Source organism: Danio rerio, chromosome 11, assembly GCF_049306965.1.
Source record: "Danio rerio strain Tuebingen ecotype United States chromosome 11, GRCz12tu, whole genome shotgun sequence".
In the NCBI taxonomy this organism is placed as follows: Eukaryota; Metazoa; Chordata; class Actinopteri; order Cypriniformes; family Danionidae; genus Danio; species Danio rerio.
The window spans coordinates 37,852,363-37,866,234 of record NC_133186.1 but is presented as its reverse complement, the minus strand read 5'-3'; the positions used below and the strand labels follow the sequence as shown (position 1 = coordinate 37,866,234).

Genomic DNA, 13,872 nt, shown 5'->3' with positions numbered 1-13,872 from the left:
GTATTTTTTCCCCATATTTTTGTCTTATTGTATTTTTTATTTATTTATTTTTTGTTGGAAAACAAGACAAAACATTCATCTGCTTTATCTGTTAATTCTTGCCATAAATAAATGTAGAAATTAATAATGAAAGTGTGAATGAAAGCAAAAGTTATCTCTTTGGTGCTGATGTCTGTGGGTGTCAACATTCTGTCAACAAACTGAAGTGCACCTTTTTGTTCATAATCCCTCAATTTAAATGCCTAAAATTGACTTTCTCATTGTCATAAATAAAATAATGACATTTGACAGCATCGAGTGCCGGAAAATAAACCGAGGAGATGTTTACAGAGGAGAGTTTACACTCATGTGGATAGTTGGGTCCATTTAGGGACTTTGATGTTTGAAAGCCAACTTCACCAAGAAAAAAGGAACATTATAACATTGTTTCAGAACAAAACAATCTATCTACAGGTGTGAGAGCACCCTTAAAGAAGTTTGCTTTGGCTGCAGGCCAGTTAGGGATCACTTTAGCAGTGTTTGAATGAGAAAGATCCTCTCCCGGTTAGTCAAGTTTCAGTGGCCCTGTCCAATGTCGCCCACACCCTACTACAAAAACCACATGCAAAATCCCTCCGTCCACCCACAACATCCTGGATCCCCTAATGTGGGCCTCCAGCTCTGCATTTACACCGGGCCAGGTGACGTACCTCACCCTCTCCCTGCCATATGGCACTGCATTCCCCCCTTTGGTCATACGCCGAGATGGATAATGGCTTATTCGAAGCCGTATTACAGAAATCCACACTGTTTCTCTGAACAAAAGGCTCTTTTGAAAAGGCTGAAGGTGTGGGAGATGTGCCATGAGCTGCGGAGGGAGACTTAAAGGGAGTTCGAATGACGTCCAGAGAGAAGGACATGCCCTGTGGACGGATCAGGTGGAACACTAGGAATGCTGGGACCACTAAGGGTCTCGCTTTTGCACTTATAGTCTAATTGGCCCCAGTGATGGCCAGGTTATGATCATGCTGGAATTTATAGCTATTGCTTATATTAGAGCAGCAGATCTGGGCTCCCGACACTTATAAACATGTTTGGCTCTTTATTAGTGGGGAGGATGTTTACACAGGCTCATGGAGGTGTGTGTGTGTGTGTGTGTGTGTGTGTGTGTGTGTGTGTGTGTGTGTGTGTGTGTGTGTGTGTGTGTGTGTGTGTGTGTGTGTGTGTGTGTGTGTGTGTGTGTGTGTGTGTGTGTGTGTGTGTGTGTGTGTGTGTTTGTGTGTGTTTGTGTGTGTTTGTTTGTGTTTGTGTGTGTTTGTGTGTTGGAAGGATGTCCAGGTATTTTAATAGGGCAGTAAAGCTGTATTTTGTTGTGAGTTGTGTTGGTGTACTTATGAACAGGATAAAGCTTTACTTGGAGTACAGAGCAAGAGATGTGGTAAAATTTTATAAATATAAATTATATGTATAAAAGTAATATATATATATATATATATATATATATATATATATATATATATATATATATATATATATATATATATATATATAGGTTGAGTTTATTATGATTTTTTTCATACACTCACCAGCCGTTTTATTAGGTACACCTTAGTATTAAAGGGTTGGACCCCCATTTGCCTTCAGAACAGCCTTGATCCTTCATGGCAGAGATTCAACAAGGTACGGGAAATATTCCTCAGAGATTTTGCTCCATATTGACATGATAGCATCACACAGTTGCAACAGATTTGTCGCTGCACATCCATGATGCGAATCTCCCGTTCCACCACTTCCCAAGGGTGCTTTGTAGGATTGAGATCTGGTGACTGTGGAGGCCATTTGAGTACAGTAAACTCATTGTCATGTTCAAGAAACCAGTCTGAGATGATTCGTGCTTTGACATGGCACGTTATCCTGCTAGAAGTAGCCATCAGAAGGTCAGTAACAATACTCAGGTAGGCTGTGGCGTTGACACAAATGCTCAATTTTTATGAATGGGCCCAAAGTGTGTCCAGAAAATATCCCCCATGCCATTACACCACCATTACTAGCCTGAACCGTTGATACAAGACAGGATGGATCCATGCTTTCAAGTTATTGACGCCAAATTCTGACCCTACCATCCGAATGTCGCAACAGAAATCAAGACTGATCAGACCAAGCAACGTTTTTCCAATCTTCTATTGTCCGATTTTGGTGAGCCTGTGCTAATTGTAGCCTCAGTTTTCTGTTCTTAGCTGACAGAAGTGGCACCCGGTGTGGTCTTCTGCTGCTGTAGCCCATCTGCCTCAAGGTTGGACGTGTTATGTGTTCAGAGATGCTCTTCTGCATACCTTAGTTGTAACGAGGGGTTATATTGAGTAACCCTTGCCTTTCTATTAGCTGGAACCAGTCTGGCCATTCTCCTCTGACATCAACAAGGCATTTGCACCCACAGAACTGCTGCTCACTGGATATTTTTTCTTTTTCGGATCATTCTCTGTAAACCCTAGAGATGGTTGTGCATGAAAATCCCAGTAGATCAGCAGTTTCTGAAATACTCAGACCAGCCCGTCTGGCACCAACAACCACGCCACATTCAAAGTCACTTAAATCAAGTTTCTTCTCCATTCTGATGCTTGGTTTGATAGCAGATCATCTTGACACGTCTACATGCCTAAATGCATTAAGTTGCTGCCATGTGATTAGCTGATTACAAATTTGTGTTAACTAGGTGGTGGACAACTGTACCTAATAAAGTGGCCGAAGAGTATTTAGATATAATCAAAATTGCTTATTGTGAAACAGTATTGCAAAACCATTTTTAAAAATACAAAAAAACCAATTAAAATAATTATCCATTTTTTTGTAAATATATTTTTAAATGTAATTTATTTCTCCAATGCAAAGGTACATTTTCAGCATTAATAATCCAGTCTACAATGTCACATGATCCCAAAAATCTATTAAATTTCTGAATCCTTAAAATCTATTCAATTACTTTTTTTATTATTTTCACCAGAAAACAAATGTCCTTTTGCAAGCGTTGATGCATTTATTTTTTGTTTTTTGATTATGTACTATAAATTTTGTTTCATTGATCAATTAAAAGTTCAAAATAACTGTATGGATCGTTGCACATTAATCTATTATATAATAAGTCTTCATCATAATTGATTTTCTCTGACTCTTAAAGGTCACATTGCTCTAGAAATATAATATTAATCATAGTGTTTGCAATCCAGTCTGTAATTTATATTGCATATCATTGGAATTTGAAGTCTAGGGTTTCGTGTCTTTTATATTTGTTCTGAAACAACTGTTCTGTGTGCTTTTTCTGTTGTGTATTATTGAGTATGACACTGTAAGTCTTTATATTGATTCTATACAGCTGCCGTGCTCATGTGACTCTGCCTTTGCATTTAAAAGCTTTCGTGAATTTGAACAGTTGGAAGACATTAAGGATTTGGCAGATTCGTCCCAGATGGACAAATGTTTGTTAGAGAATGCTGTAAAGATGTGTCAGATTAAAAGTATGTGTGTTCATCATTGTTGAGGATCCTCAGATACACTCCATTAGCTGCATCTCTCCTGTTGTGAAAGAGGAATGGGGAAAATTTGCCTCGGGTTGCCAAAAGGCATTGATGTGAGAGAGAGGGAGAGAGAGAGGGAAAGAGAGATAGAGAGAGAGAAAGAGAGAGAGGGAAAGAGAGATAGAGAGAGAGAAAGAGAGAGAGAGAAAGAGAGAGAGAGAGAGGGAGAGAGGGTGTTTAAGATGATATTAGTTGAAAACACAAGAAAAATATGTGATTGGAACAAGTTGCAAGCTGAATCCGAACCTGCATTTCTGAAATGAGCACCTCTGTTTGTGGGGGATAATGGTTATTGCTATATTACATCTAACATGGAATAGCTTGTAGGTTTATAACTCTGTGAATGAGTTATAAGTTAATAATTGATCAACTAAGGTGGCATGGTGGCTTAGTGGTTCGCACTATCACCTCACAACAAGAAGGTTGCTGGTTTGTGCCCCTGTGTGTGTGTGAGGCAATAGGAACCATATGCTTTGCTGTCCTCATCCATATTATCCTGCGAGTTTCCCTGAGGAGCAATTCAGTCATCCTTACACACACACACACACACACGTACACACTTGCTCTTCTATACACACAAGCATATGCACACGCAAGTGTTTATGGATGCCAGCTCAGCAGATTTCAGAGGAGTTTTTACACAGTGTCTTTTCTTTATAAATGAGGTAAACAAGGCGATGATCCATACTTATTATTATTAGATATCCATATTAGATATCTTATATCTAATTTGGATTATTAGATTATTAGATATCCATAGATAGTGTGTTATAGTTAGTCAAAACGCTAAAATATTTCAAATAATTATGCTGTAAAACTTAAAGTACAATAGAATATCAGTATTAGATGAAAACCTACTCTGCTTACACAAAGCAGGCACACAACGTCATAATACGTGTCACGATCACCTGCAGTCTAACCCTCATAGATTGCTGAAGAATATTCACATTCACACGGATTACAATCCTGCCTCAATATGGACTACAAGTCCTGTCATGCACCACACACACACACCTGTTCCAAGCCTCATACGGCTCACTTTGAGACTCTCATTGCTCAGTCTTGTTTGGTTAACACCCTGTAACATTACAAAGCCTTCACTGGTATAGTTTCTACGCATTTTGACCTTTGCCTTGTTTTATTATTTACCCTGTTTTCTACCTGTACCGACCATCTGCCTGTTACCTGACAATACCTCCAAATACTGACATTTATTTGTCAGGTATGGCAACCAAAATCCAATGTCTAATAGACGACATAGTGGTAATGTCCACATAATGTCAAGCTGTAACATCATTAGACAATGATATTTGATTGTTTTTAGGTTGCGTCGGAAAATAAACAAAATACAGCATTTATCCGCCGTTGGATATTGACATCGGCCTGACGCTGGGGTCTGACGTCAACACGATTTCTATTTTTACCCAAAATGCAACATTTTATGACATTGGGGTAAATCCAGGGCTCAATTTGTGCCTGAACACTCCAGATCCAGATCTGGCACCTCTGAAATCTGATCCGGCACCTCATTTTACCGATCCCCCTCCTCAACCACCCTCTTCCCCATCCGCTGTTCACTTTCACTTTCTTTCGCGACTTCCCTCCGCCATCCGATATTTTGTTGTTATTTTTATGCACTACTGTACTATTCCTACTAAAAAAAGCAACAATAATAATAATTGTAATAATAAAGCTACATAAGAATATTGAACAACTAATCAAAATAACAAAATCAAAACTTATGGTAAAATATAGGCAAACCCAACCCTGGACTAAAATTTTATTTTAATAATATATATATTTTTAAACCCAGCGGTTGGGTTTACCCATTTTTACTTCAAATTTGAGTTAAAACAACTTCAATTTAAAATGAACACCTAAATGGGGGGAAAAATAAAAGCTTAAAATTATACTAAATACTAAAATCAATAATAATGCTAAAACAAATCCCTTAGATAAAAAATTTATCTTGTTAAATGTATTATTTACTATTGTAGGAGGGCAAATTATCATGCATTTTGTTCATACGACAAAACCTGTCCTTTTTACCAAGAAGGTCTATACAGATTCCAAACACAGATCAGGGGTTGGGGGGGGGGGGGTTACAAAGTGGTCACATGTTAATTGGTCAGTTTGTATGTCTTAGTACTTGGGCTTTGGTCACATGGTCAAGAAAGATAGAAAATAAGTGGTAATGCACAGCAAAAACTTGTTCTGGCTCTTTTCTTGCTCTGTACTTTTCCTGCTCTGCTCCTCTCCCACTCTGGAGTCTATCTTCTTTGTCCTTATACTGCTGTCAGGCTCTCCTTATTTCTTATAATTCTCCTTATTAATGTCGCAATTAATTTATTATTAATTTATTGCAATTTTACATCTTTCTTTATCTTCATGAAACATAAACTCACATTTGCTATATTAAATTGATGCTAAAAAAACAAAATTATGTCTCATCCTTGACTCATCTGTGTTTAATAATGGATATACTGTAATGCAATCAATTCTGATTGAAGAGATGCTAAAACGAGAACCAAATCTCATGTTTCTTCAGAGATGTTGAGTGAAATGCAGCGAGAAACTCTGAGTCACAGGAAGTTTGTTTCAACATTCAGTAAATGCGTTTGATTTATGCACTGCAAATATTAGCAGTGTTTCTCGTCCAGCTCCTTCACTCTGCAATGTTTGTGTCTTTTAGGAGATGTGTACATACAGCCCACGCAGGACACTAAAAACCCAGTCATCTACGGGGTCTTCTCTGTGTCCGGGTGAGTCTCAGCTTTTCCTCCATCTGGAAACTGTAACTAACTCTGGAAGGTGTTTGCATCTGCTTTTTTCTCTTTCCACCTCTAGCAGCACTTAGTTCCACATATGAACTTTCTAACAAAAACGCTCATATTTTCCCCTCCAGCTCTGTATTCAAGGGCTCGGCGGTCTGCGTCTACTCCATGGCGGACATTCGGATGGTGTTCAATGGACCTTTTGCCCACAAAGAAGGTCCCAATTACCAGTGGGTGGCCTACACTGGGAAAATCCCCTACCCCCGTCCGGGAACAGTAAGTTCTGCCTTATGTACCAGAATACTGATATTAAGACGGATTATTGGCAAACTAGTGAGTAACATTAATCTAGACCTGCTGCTGAAGGTTAATAGTTCACCCCAAAAAATTAAACTGTCATCATTTCAGTTCAGATCAGTTTCTTTCATCTGTTGAACACAGAAGTAGATATTTTGAAGAATGTTAGACTTCCATGGTATATTTCATTTCCTATTACAGATGCCAATGGTAACCCGTTTCCAACATTCTTCAAAATATCTTCTTTTGTGTTGTCGATGAAAACAAATGAAGATATTTTGAAGAATGTTAGGAGCCATTAATTCCATAGTATATTTAATTCCTACCATGGATGTCAACGTTAACCAGTTTACAACATTCTTCAAAATATCATTTTTTGTGTTGTTGGTGAACACAAGAGAAGATATTTTGAAGAATGTTTGAAGCCATTAACCTCCAAATATTTAATTCTTACTACAAATGTCAATGGTAACCAGTTTCCAACATTCTTCAAAATATCTTCGTTTGTGTTGTTTGTGAATGCAAAAAAAAAGATACTTTAAAGAATGTTAGTAGCCATTGACTTCCACTGTAAGTTAATTCCTACTATGGATGTCAGTAGTAACCACTTTTCAACATTCTTTAAAATATATTCTTTTGTGCTGTTGGTGATGTTGGTACTTTTTATCTGTCCCTTTAATAGTCAAACTTTAAACAAGCTGAAGCACCGATTGAAACTGTTAATCATTTAGTATAAAGTTAATCTTCAGCATTTCAATACAATGGATTTTTTTTTTTTTTTTTTTTTTTTTTTTTTTTTTTTTTACAATGGGTTTGTTTGCTTGTTTGTTTTTCAGTGTCCTGGTGGGACTTTCACCCCGAACATGAAGTCCACTAAGGACTACCCAGACGAGGTCATCAACTTCATGCGGAATCATCCCACCATGTATAACTCCGTGTATCCAGTGCACAAGCGCCCTCTGGTGGTCAGGACCAACGTGGACTATGAGTTCACAACCATCACTGTGGATCAGGTCACAGCGGCCGACGGAAACTATGAGGTGCTCTTCCTGGGAACAGGTGAGTTTCATGATTTTTTTTTCATGCATTTACATTAACTATAAATACAATACAGACTAATATACACAATCAAATATTTTCAAGTTATTCATATTACAGCGCAGGGAGCTTTCACTTGTTTTTTGTTTCTCACATTTTTTGTTTTATTTTATTTTCATATTTATTTAATTTAGTTATAAAATATTTGTTATTTTACAATTTTGATCTGTCAGAGTTACTGTGCTAATTAACATAATTTAATATAATTTATTTAACAAACTAACCGATGACCTCATTTCATTATTAATGCAGACATGATTTTAAAGGTTTTAAAATTATTATTATTATTATTATTATTATTATTATTATTATTATTATTATTATTATTATTATTGTTGTTGTTGTTGTGGTTGTTTTTATTCAAAATATTATTATTATTATTTGTTTTTGATTTTGAAAAAAATTATTTTATCTTAGTTTAGAAAATTTAACACCCTAACCTATGACATTTTCAGAATTATGCAGAGATTATTTTTAAATCTTAAAATGACAAGACATTATTATTATTATTATTATTATTTTAAAGTAATTATTTAGCTTAGTTTAGAAAATCTAACACCCTAATAATTATATTTTCATAATTATGCAGAGATGATTTTAAAATATTAAAATGACAAGAAACTATTATTATTGTTATTATTATTATTATTTTGAAGAAATTATTTTAGCTTAGTTTAGAAAATTTAACACCCTAACCTATGACATTTTCAGAATTATGCAGAGATTATTTTTAAATCTTAAAATGACAAGACATTATTATTATTATTATTATTATTTTAAAGTAATTATTTAGCTTAGTTTAGAAAATCTAACACCCTAATAATTATATTTTCATAATTATGCAGAGATGATTTTAAAATATTAAAATGACAAGAAACTATTATTATTGTTATTATTATTATTATTTTGAAGAAATTATTTTAGCTTAGTTTAGAAAATGTAACACCCTAACCTAACCTATGACATATTTCATAATTATTTCAGACTTGATTTTTATGATCTTAAAATGACAAGAAACAACAACAACAACAACAACAACAACAATATTATTATTATTATTATTATTATTATTAATATTATTTATGTTTTTAATTTTGGAATAATTGTTTTAGCTTAGTTCAGAAAATTGAACACCCTAACTTGTGACCTATTTTAATAATTAATGCAGACATGATTTTAGGGGCTTAAAATTATATGAAATTAATATTATTAACATTATTGTTTTTATTAATTATTTATTATTTTTGTATATCTTTTTTGTCATCTTATATTTTAAGATTCTAACTCTGTAAAAGTCATATATATTAGTTTCTCCCTCCCCACTGATCCTCTGAGACTCTTCTGAAACTGCAGCAGGATGAATGAACTCTATCTCAACATTCATCAGAGAAGCTGAAAAGCATCTGACTCCACTTAGATGGATGTCAAACATCCCAAAAAGGCTTTTGTGTTTCTATCTCTCTGTTTTTGATATAAAATCTGTGAATGCAGCACCTTAAGGCCAGACGGTCACTGTCTGAAGATCCATCATCCTACACTAAACGATCTTTACAGTCTTGTAACCTGACTGACATCATTCTGTGGGTGCTGTAGCTTTTTCCTTTTATGTTGCTTTTGTGCATCTAAAAGTCTAATGGGTTTTTAAATCAACTCTTCTTGCCCCATTGCTTCTACAAGCACTTACAGGAACATTTAAAGCTTGGGTCAGATGTATTGCTCCGCTTGCATTAAATCTCCAGCGGCGTGTACAGAGGAATGCAATGGGCTCGCTTAAATCAAACAAGAGTTTTGGGTAGGGCAAAAAAAATGTCTGAAATACCAGCAGAGACGGAGCTGAAAGATGTGTCTGCCGTCAAACACAGAGAAAACAAAAGAGGGATTTTAAAAGGAAATGATGCTCAATGCAGAAGGTGAAGGTCTGCATGGTACAGTAGATGTGATGGAAAGGAAGAGTAACTCAAGGGTTTCAGGAGTCAGTGAAAGATAATCATCGAGACGTTTTGTAAGATGTAAACACAAAAGGCTTGATATATATGAAACAGACTGTAAGATGACATAATACTTAAAATATTTTAGGGTCAAGGATGACCATTCTTTGTCGTAACTTGGAACTGCAGTTGAAAAGAACCTTATTTTATTTTATAGTTGATTTTATTTGATAGTTTATTTCATTTTTATTTTATTGAATTTTTTATTTTATTTTATAATTTATTTTATTTTTATTTTATTGTATTTTTATTGTATTAATTAAAATAAAATTATAAAAAATATATTGTATTTTTTGTTATTTTATAGTGTATTTTATTTTATTTTTATTGTATTTAATTTTGTATTTATTTAATTTTTATTTATTTTTTATTTATGTTATTTTATAATTTATTTCATTTATTATTTTATTGTATTTTTTATTTTACTTTATTTTGTTTTTATTGTTTTTTTGTATTTTATTATATTATTTTATGATTTATTTAAAAAATATATATAAATATTTTTATTTTATTTTATTTTAGCAAAGTGTGCAAAGCATGGACAAAAATGTAAACAACCGGAATGTATAAACAGTAATGACAATCAATTGGGTAGGCTAAATTGTTCGTAGTGTATGAATGTGTGTGTGGATGTTTTCCAGAGATGGGTTGTGGCTGGAAGGGCATCCGCTACGTAAAAAACTTGCTGGATAAGTTGGCGATTCATTCCACTGTGGCGACCCCGGATTAATAAAGGGACTAAGCCAACAAGAAAATGAATAATAATAATAATAATAATGATGTTAATATTAAGAAAATATTGTAAGATAAAACACTTACCTAACACATGACATACCACACCTATCCTGTCTTCTGTGTCAGTGACATGGAAAGAGTCTGTTTCATAAATGTTGGTTGTGTTTTTGAATGTTATGACTGACAGAGTGACTTTGATATATAGACAAAGGAACAGTGCAGAAGGTGATCGTCCTACCCAGTGATGACCTGCAGACAGAGGAGCTTGTGCTGGAGGAAGTGGAGGTCTTTAAGGTGAGATTTGCACCCTTGTTTTTTTTTTCTGAATTCTTAATATTGCATCGCTCTTGGGGTAACTCTCCCTTTAACAGCAGACTCATAGCTACTAATGTCTTGTCTTGCATCTTTCATTAATGCAATTTACTTGATTAATTGATATCTATATTTTATTCTCACCAGTTGTTTGATCAAAATACGGCGTAAGAATAAAAATAATCAGTTTGATTTATATTTTTTAATTTTTTTAATTTTTTTGTTTCATTTTGATATTCAATTATAGATACATAATGTTTACCACGATAGCACAAATCAAAGTTCCAAAGGGTTAATAAATGGTTCATACAGTATAATAGTGAAAGAAAACTAAGCAAAAACTAGGTTCTCTTACTATTACTCATGGTGCAGAGTTTGAATTGGTGTCCCAGTACAAATATCTTGGAATTTTAATTGATGATACACTTGCTTTTAGTTCTCACATTCAGAAATTGGTGAAAATTTTTAAGTGATTTAAGTTTATATTTAAGAATTGACAACTGCCTTTCTTTTGATGCTAAAAAGAAGCTGGTTGATCCAACATTTATGTTGATATGGGACTAAGGTGATGTTATCAATATGCATGCCTTGTCTCAGAGTCTGCATGCATTGTATACTGTTTACCATGGTGCACTAATATTTATAACTAATTTTAAATCTCTTATCATTGTGTGTTGTATACTAGGCTAGGTTGGTCTGCTTTGTCCATTCGTAGGCTCAAGCATTGGGTTATCTTTGTTTACAAATCTGTACTGGGTCTACTCCAATTATTATTATTATTTGTAAAAAAAAACCTGTCCTTAGCAATGGCTTTCAGTTACAAGATATGCATTTACTGTCTGTTGCTAAAGTGCGGACTGAGATGGGGAAAAAATGGCTTTAAATACGCAGCAACTTTTGCATGGAGTTGCAGTTTAAAGAATTGATTTCACTACATGCTTTTAAAAAGAATGTAAATGATTTAGAAATCGAAACACAGGCCAGTAGATGTTTTGAATAGTTTGCTTGATGGTGTGATTCATGTTAACTGTAAATTGTTTTTTGTTTGTTGTCTGTTATACCCATGTGATGTGTTCTGCCTAATCTTGGTTAGGACATTCTTGTAAAAGAGATTTTTAATCTTAATGTGTCTTTCCTGATAAAATAAAGTTTATAATAATAATAATAATATTGGTATTTTGTACAGCTTCTGGGGGAAACAATGCTTTAAGTGACAATATTTTAATGTTAATATTTAATACTTATTATTAATGTTTAACATTTTATGAAATTTGGAAGAAATGTTAGTAGATCTTTATAAAATCAGACAACAACTAATATTAACATTTTAACTCAAATCACACGTAATGAATCCAGGGAAACTGATAATTTAAGTGGTCTATATTTTATATATCTCTATGTATTAATTTTCATAAAGTTTATATTTTATTTTCAGGTCCCTACTTCTATCACAACAATGAAGATTTCTTCAAAACGGGTAAGAATTTGCTGTCTAGATTACTCGCTATTGTTAATGTCTTTTAATATGAGTAAAACTATCAAGAGAAAAACAATAAACCAATTTAAAGGGACCTTTTGTGACATGTCTCCAGGGTAACCATTTATTGTTGTGGTCTGTTTGTTGAATTTAAGTTACATTGCATCTACATGCCAACTAATTCTCATTAGATTTTAAGATTTTAGACTGTTAGGGTTAGTGTGTTGACGTTCTTGCAAAATTTCTTATAATCAGTTAAATTTGTCTAAGAAGTAGTATCAACAGATATTAAGCAGACAGTCTACTAATACTCAAGTTGACCATTAAAATAAAGTGTTACCATCTCTAATGTTCCTAGAGAGTTAAGTTTCAGATCAAAATACTTAACAAATAATGTTTTATAACTCTTTGAAACGACTCCTTTTAGGCTTTAATTCTTATTGTCATTTAGGCGACTGTCACTTTAAATTCAAATGAAATTGTGCTCCCAGCCCTCTTTTGAAAAGAGGGTGGAGCTAAAAATGCCTATGCATCAACAGAGCAGCAGATTCAAAAAGGCTGTTTCTCACTCAGGGCTGTTTATGCTAATGAAGGAGGGATCACTAATGGCCAGAGCTTTCCCCCTCGGATGACGCATGCACCGGGAGAATGTCAATCAAAGTGTTTCTGCAGACTTTTTATGAAGTGTGATTATAAAAATATTTAATTAATACATTTATACCATAAGAGGCTGGCTATGTTTACAGTTTGTTGCCACACAACTGTGTGTAAACGCCTTATAAAAGTAATATTTGCATAATAGGTCCCCTTTAAACTAGACCCGCAGCTGCTATCTGTCTAAGACTGAGCCCTGGCAGCTTTTATACGGGTTTACCAATTTCACAGATGCGTGGAGTTAAAATGTTAAACTTCATTTGTGTTTTATTCTTTCATCATAATCGGGATTGTTGGCAGATGTGGTATGACATCAGCGCTAGGCCGTAATTTAAACCCTGTTTCTGCCAGAATAACTGATTTAAAGCAGCTGATCCTAAAAGCAGAAATGTCAAGTGTCTAAACGCTTGAAGAAAAACACTCCATTATCAGGACAGGCTTAAATTTGCAGTTCAGAACCTGCACAGACCTGCCTGCTCCTGCAGCTCAGAGACAGTAAGGTTGCTGTCTTTCCAATAGGTTTTTACAGTAGACAATTTATCATTTTGGCTTTTATGATCAAACGTATGGAAGCATATCAGTTGCAATATTCCTTTTGAAATGTAAATTGGCAATGTGATATGTAAAATGGCAATGTATTCTGCATTTAAATGAGCATTTTTAAGACATGCATGCAAAGTTGTGCAAAATGAAAAACTTTTCATGTCATTAAAGTGGTAAGGAGATCAAAATTTACTTTATTTTTATACTGCACTTCATTCATTCATTCATTCATTTTCCTTTTGGCTTAGTCTCTTTATTTATCAGCGGTCGCTACAGCGGAATAAACCACCATTTTATCCAGCATATGTTTTACACAGATGATGCCCTTCCAGCTGCAACCAAGCACTGGAAAACACCCATAAACTCTCGCATTCACACACATACACTAAGGTCAATTTAGCTATTCAATTCATCTTTTCAATTCATCAACAGTAGGCATGTCT

At 34.3% G+C, this 13,872-nt stretch overlaps 1 protein-coding gene across 4 annotated transcripts in view; it reads left to right on the top strand.

Moving 5' to 3' along the window:
• The window catches only part of sema3fb (sema domain, immunoglobulin domain (Ig), short basic domain, secreted, (semaphorin) 3Fb), a 135,404-nt gene that overhangs the window by 111,026 nt on the left and 10,506 nt on the right, over positions 1 to 13,872 (top strand). For all 4 annotated transcript variants that reach the window (XM_068224391.2, XM_068224390.2, XM_021479878.3 and 1 more), the window contains 5 exons: positions 6,244 to 6,313; positions 6,457 to 6,601; positions 7,459 to 7,681; positions 10,649 to 10,737; positions 12,191 to 12,232. In XM_068224391.2, the coding sequence (XP_068080492.2) occupies positions 6,244 to 6,313; positions 6,457 to 6,601; positions 7,459 to 7,681; positions 10,649 to 10,737; positions 12,191 to 12,232 (569 nt within the window). The remainder of the gene's footprint in view (positions 1 to 6,243; positions 6,314 to 6,456; positions 6,602 to 7,458; positions 7,682 to 10,648; positions 10,738 to 12,190; positions 12,233 to 13,872) is intronic.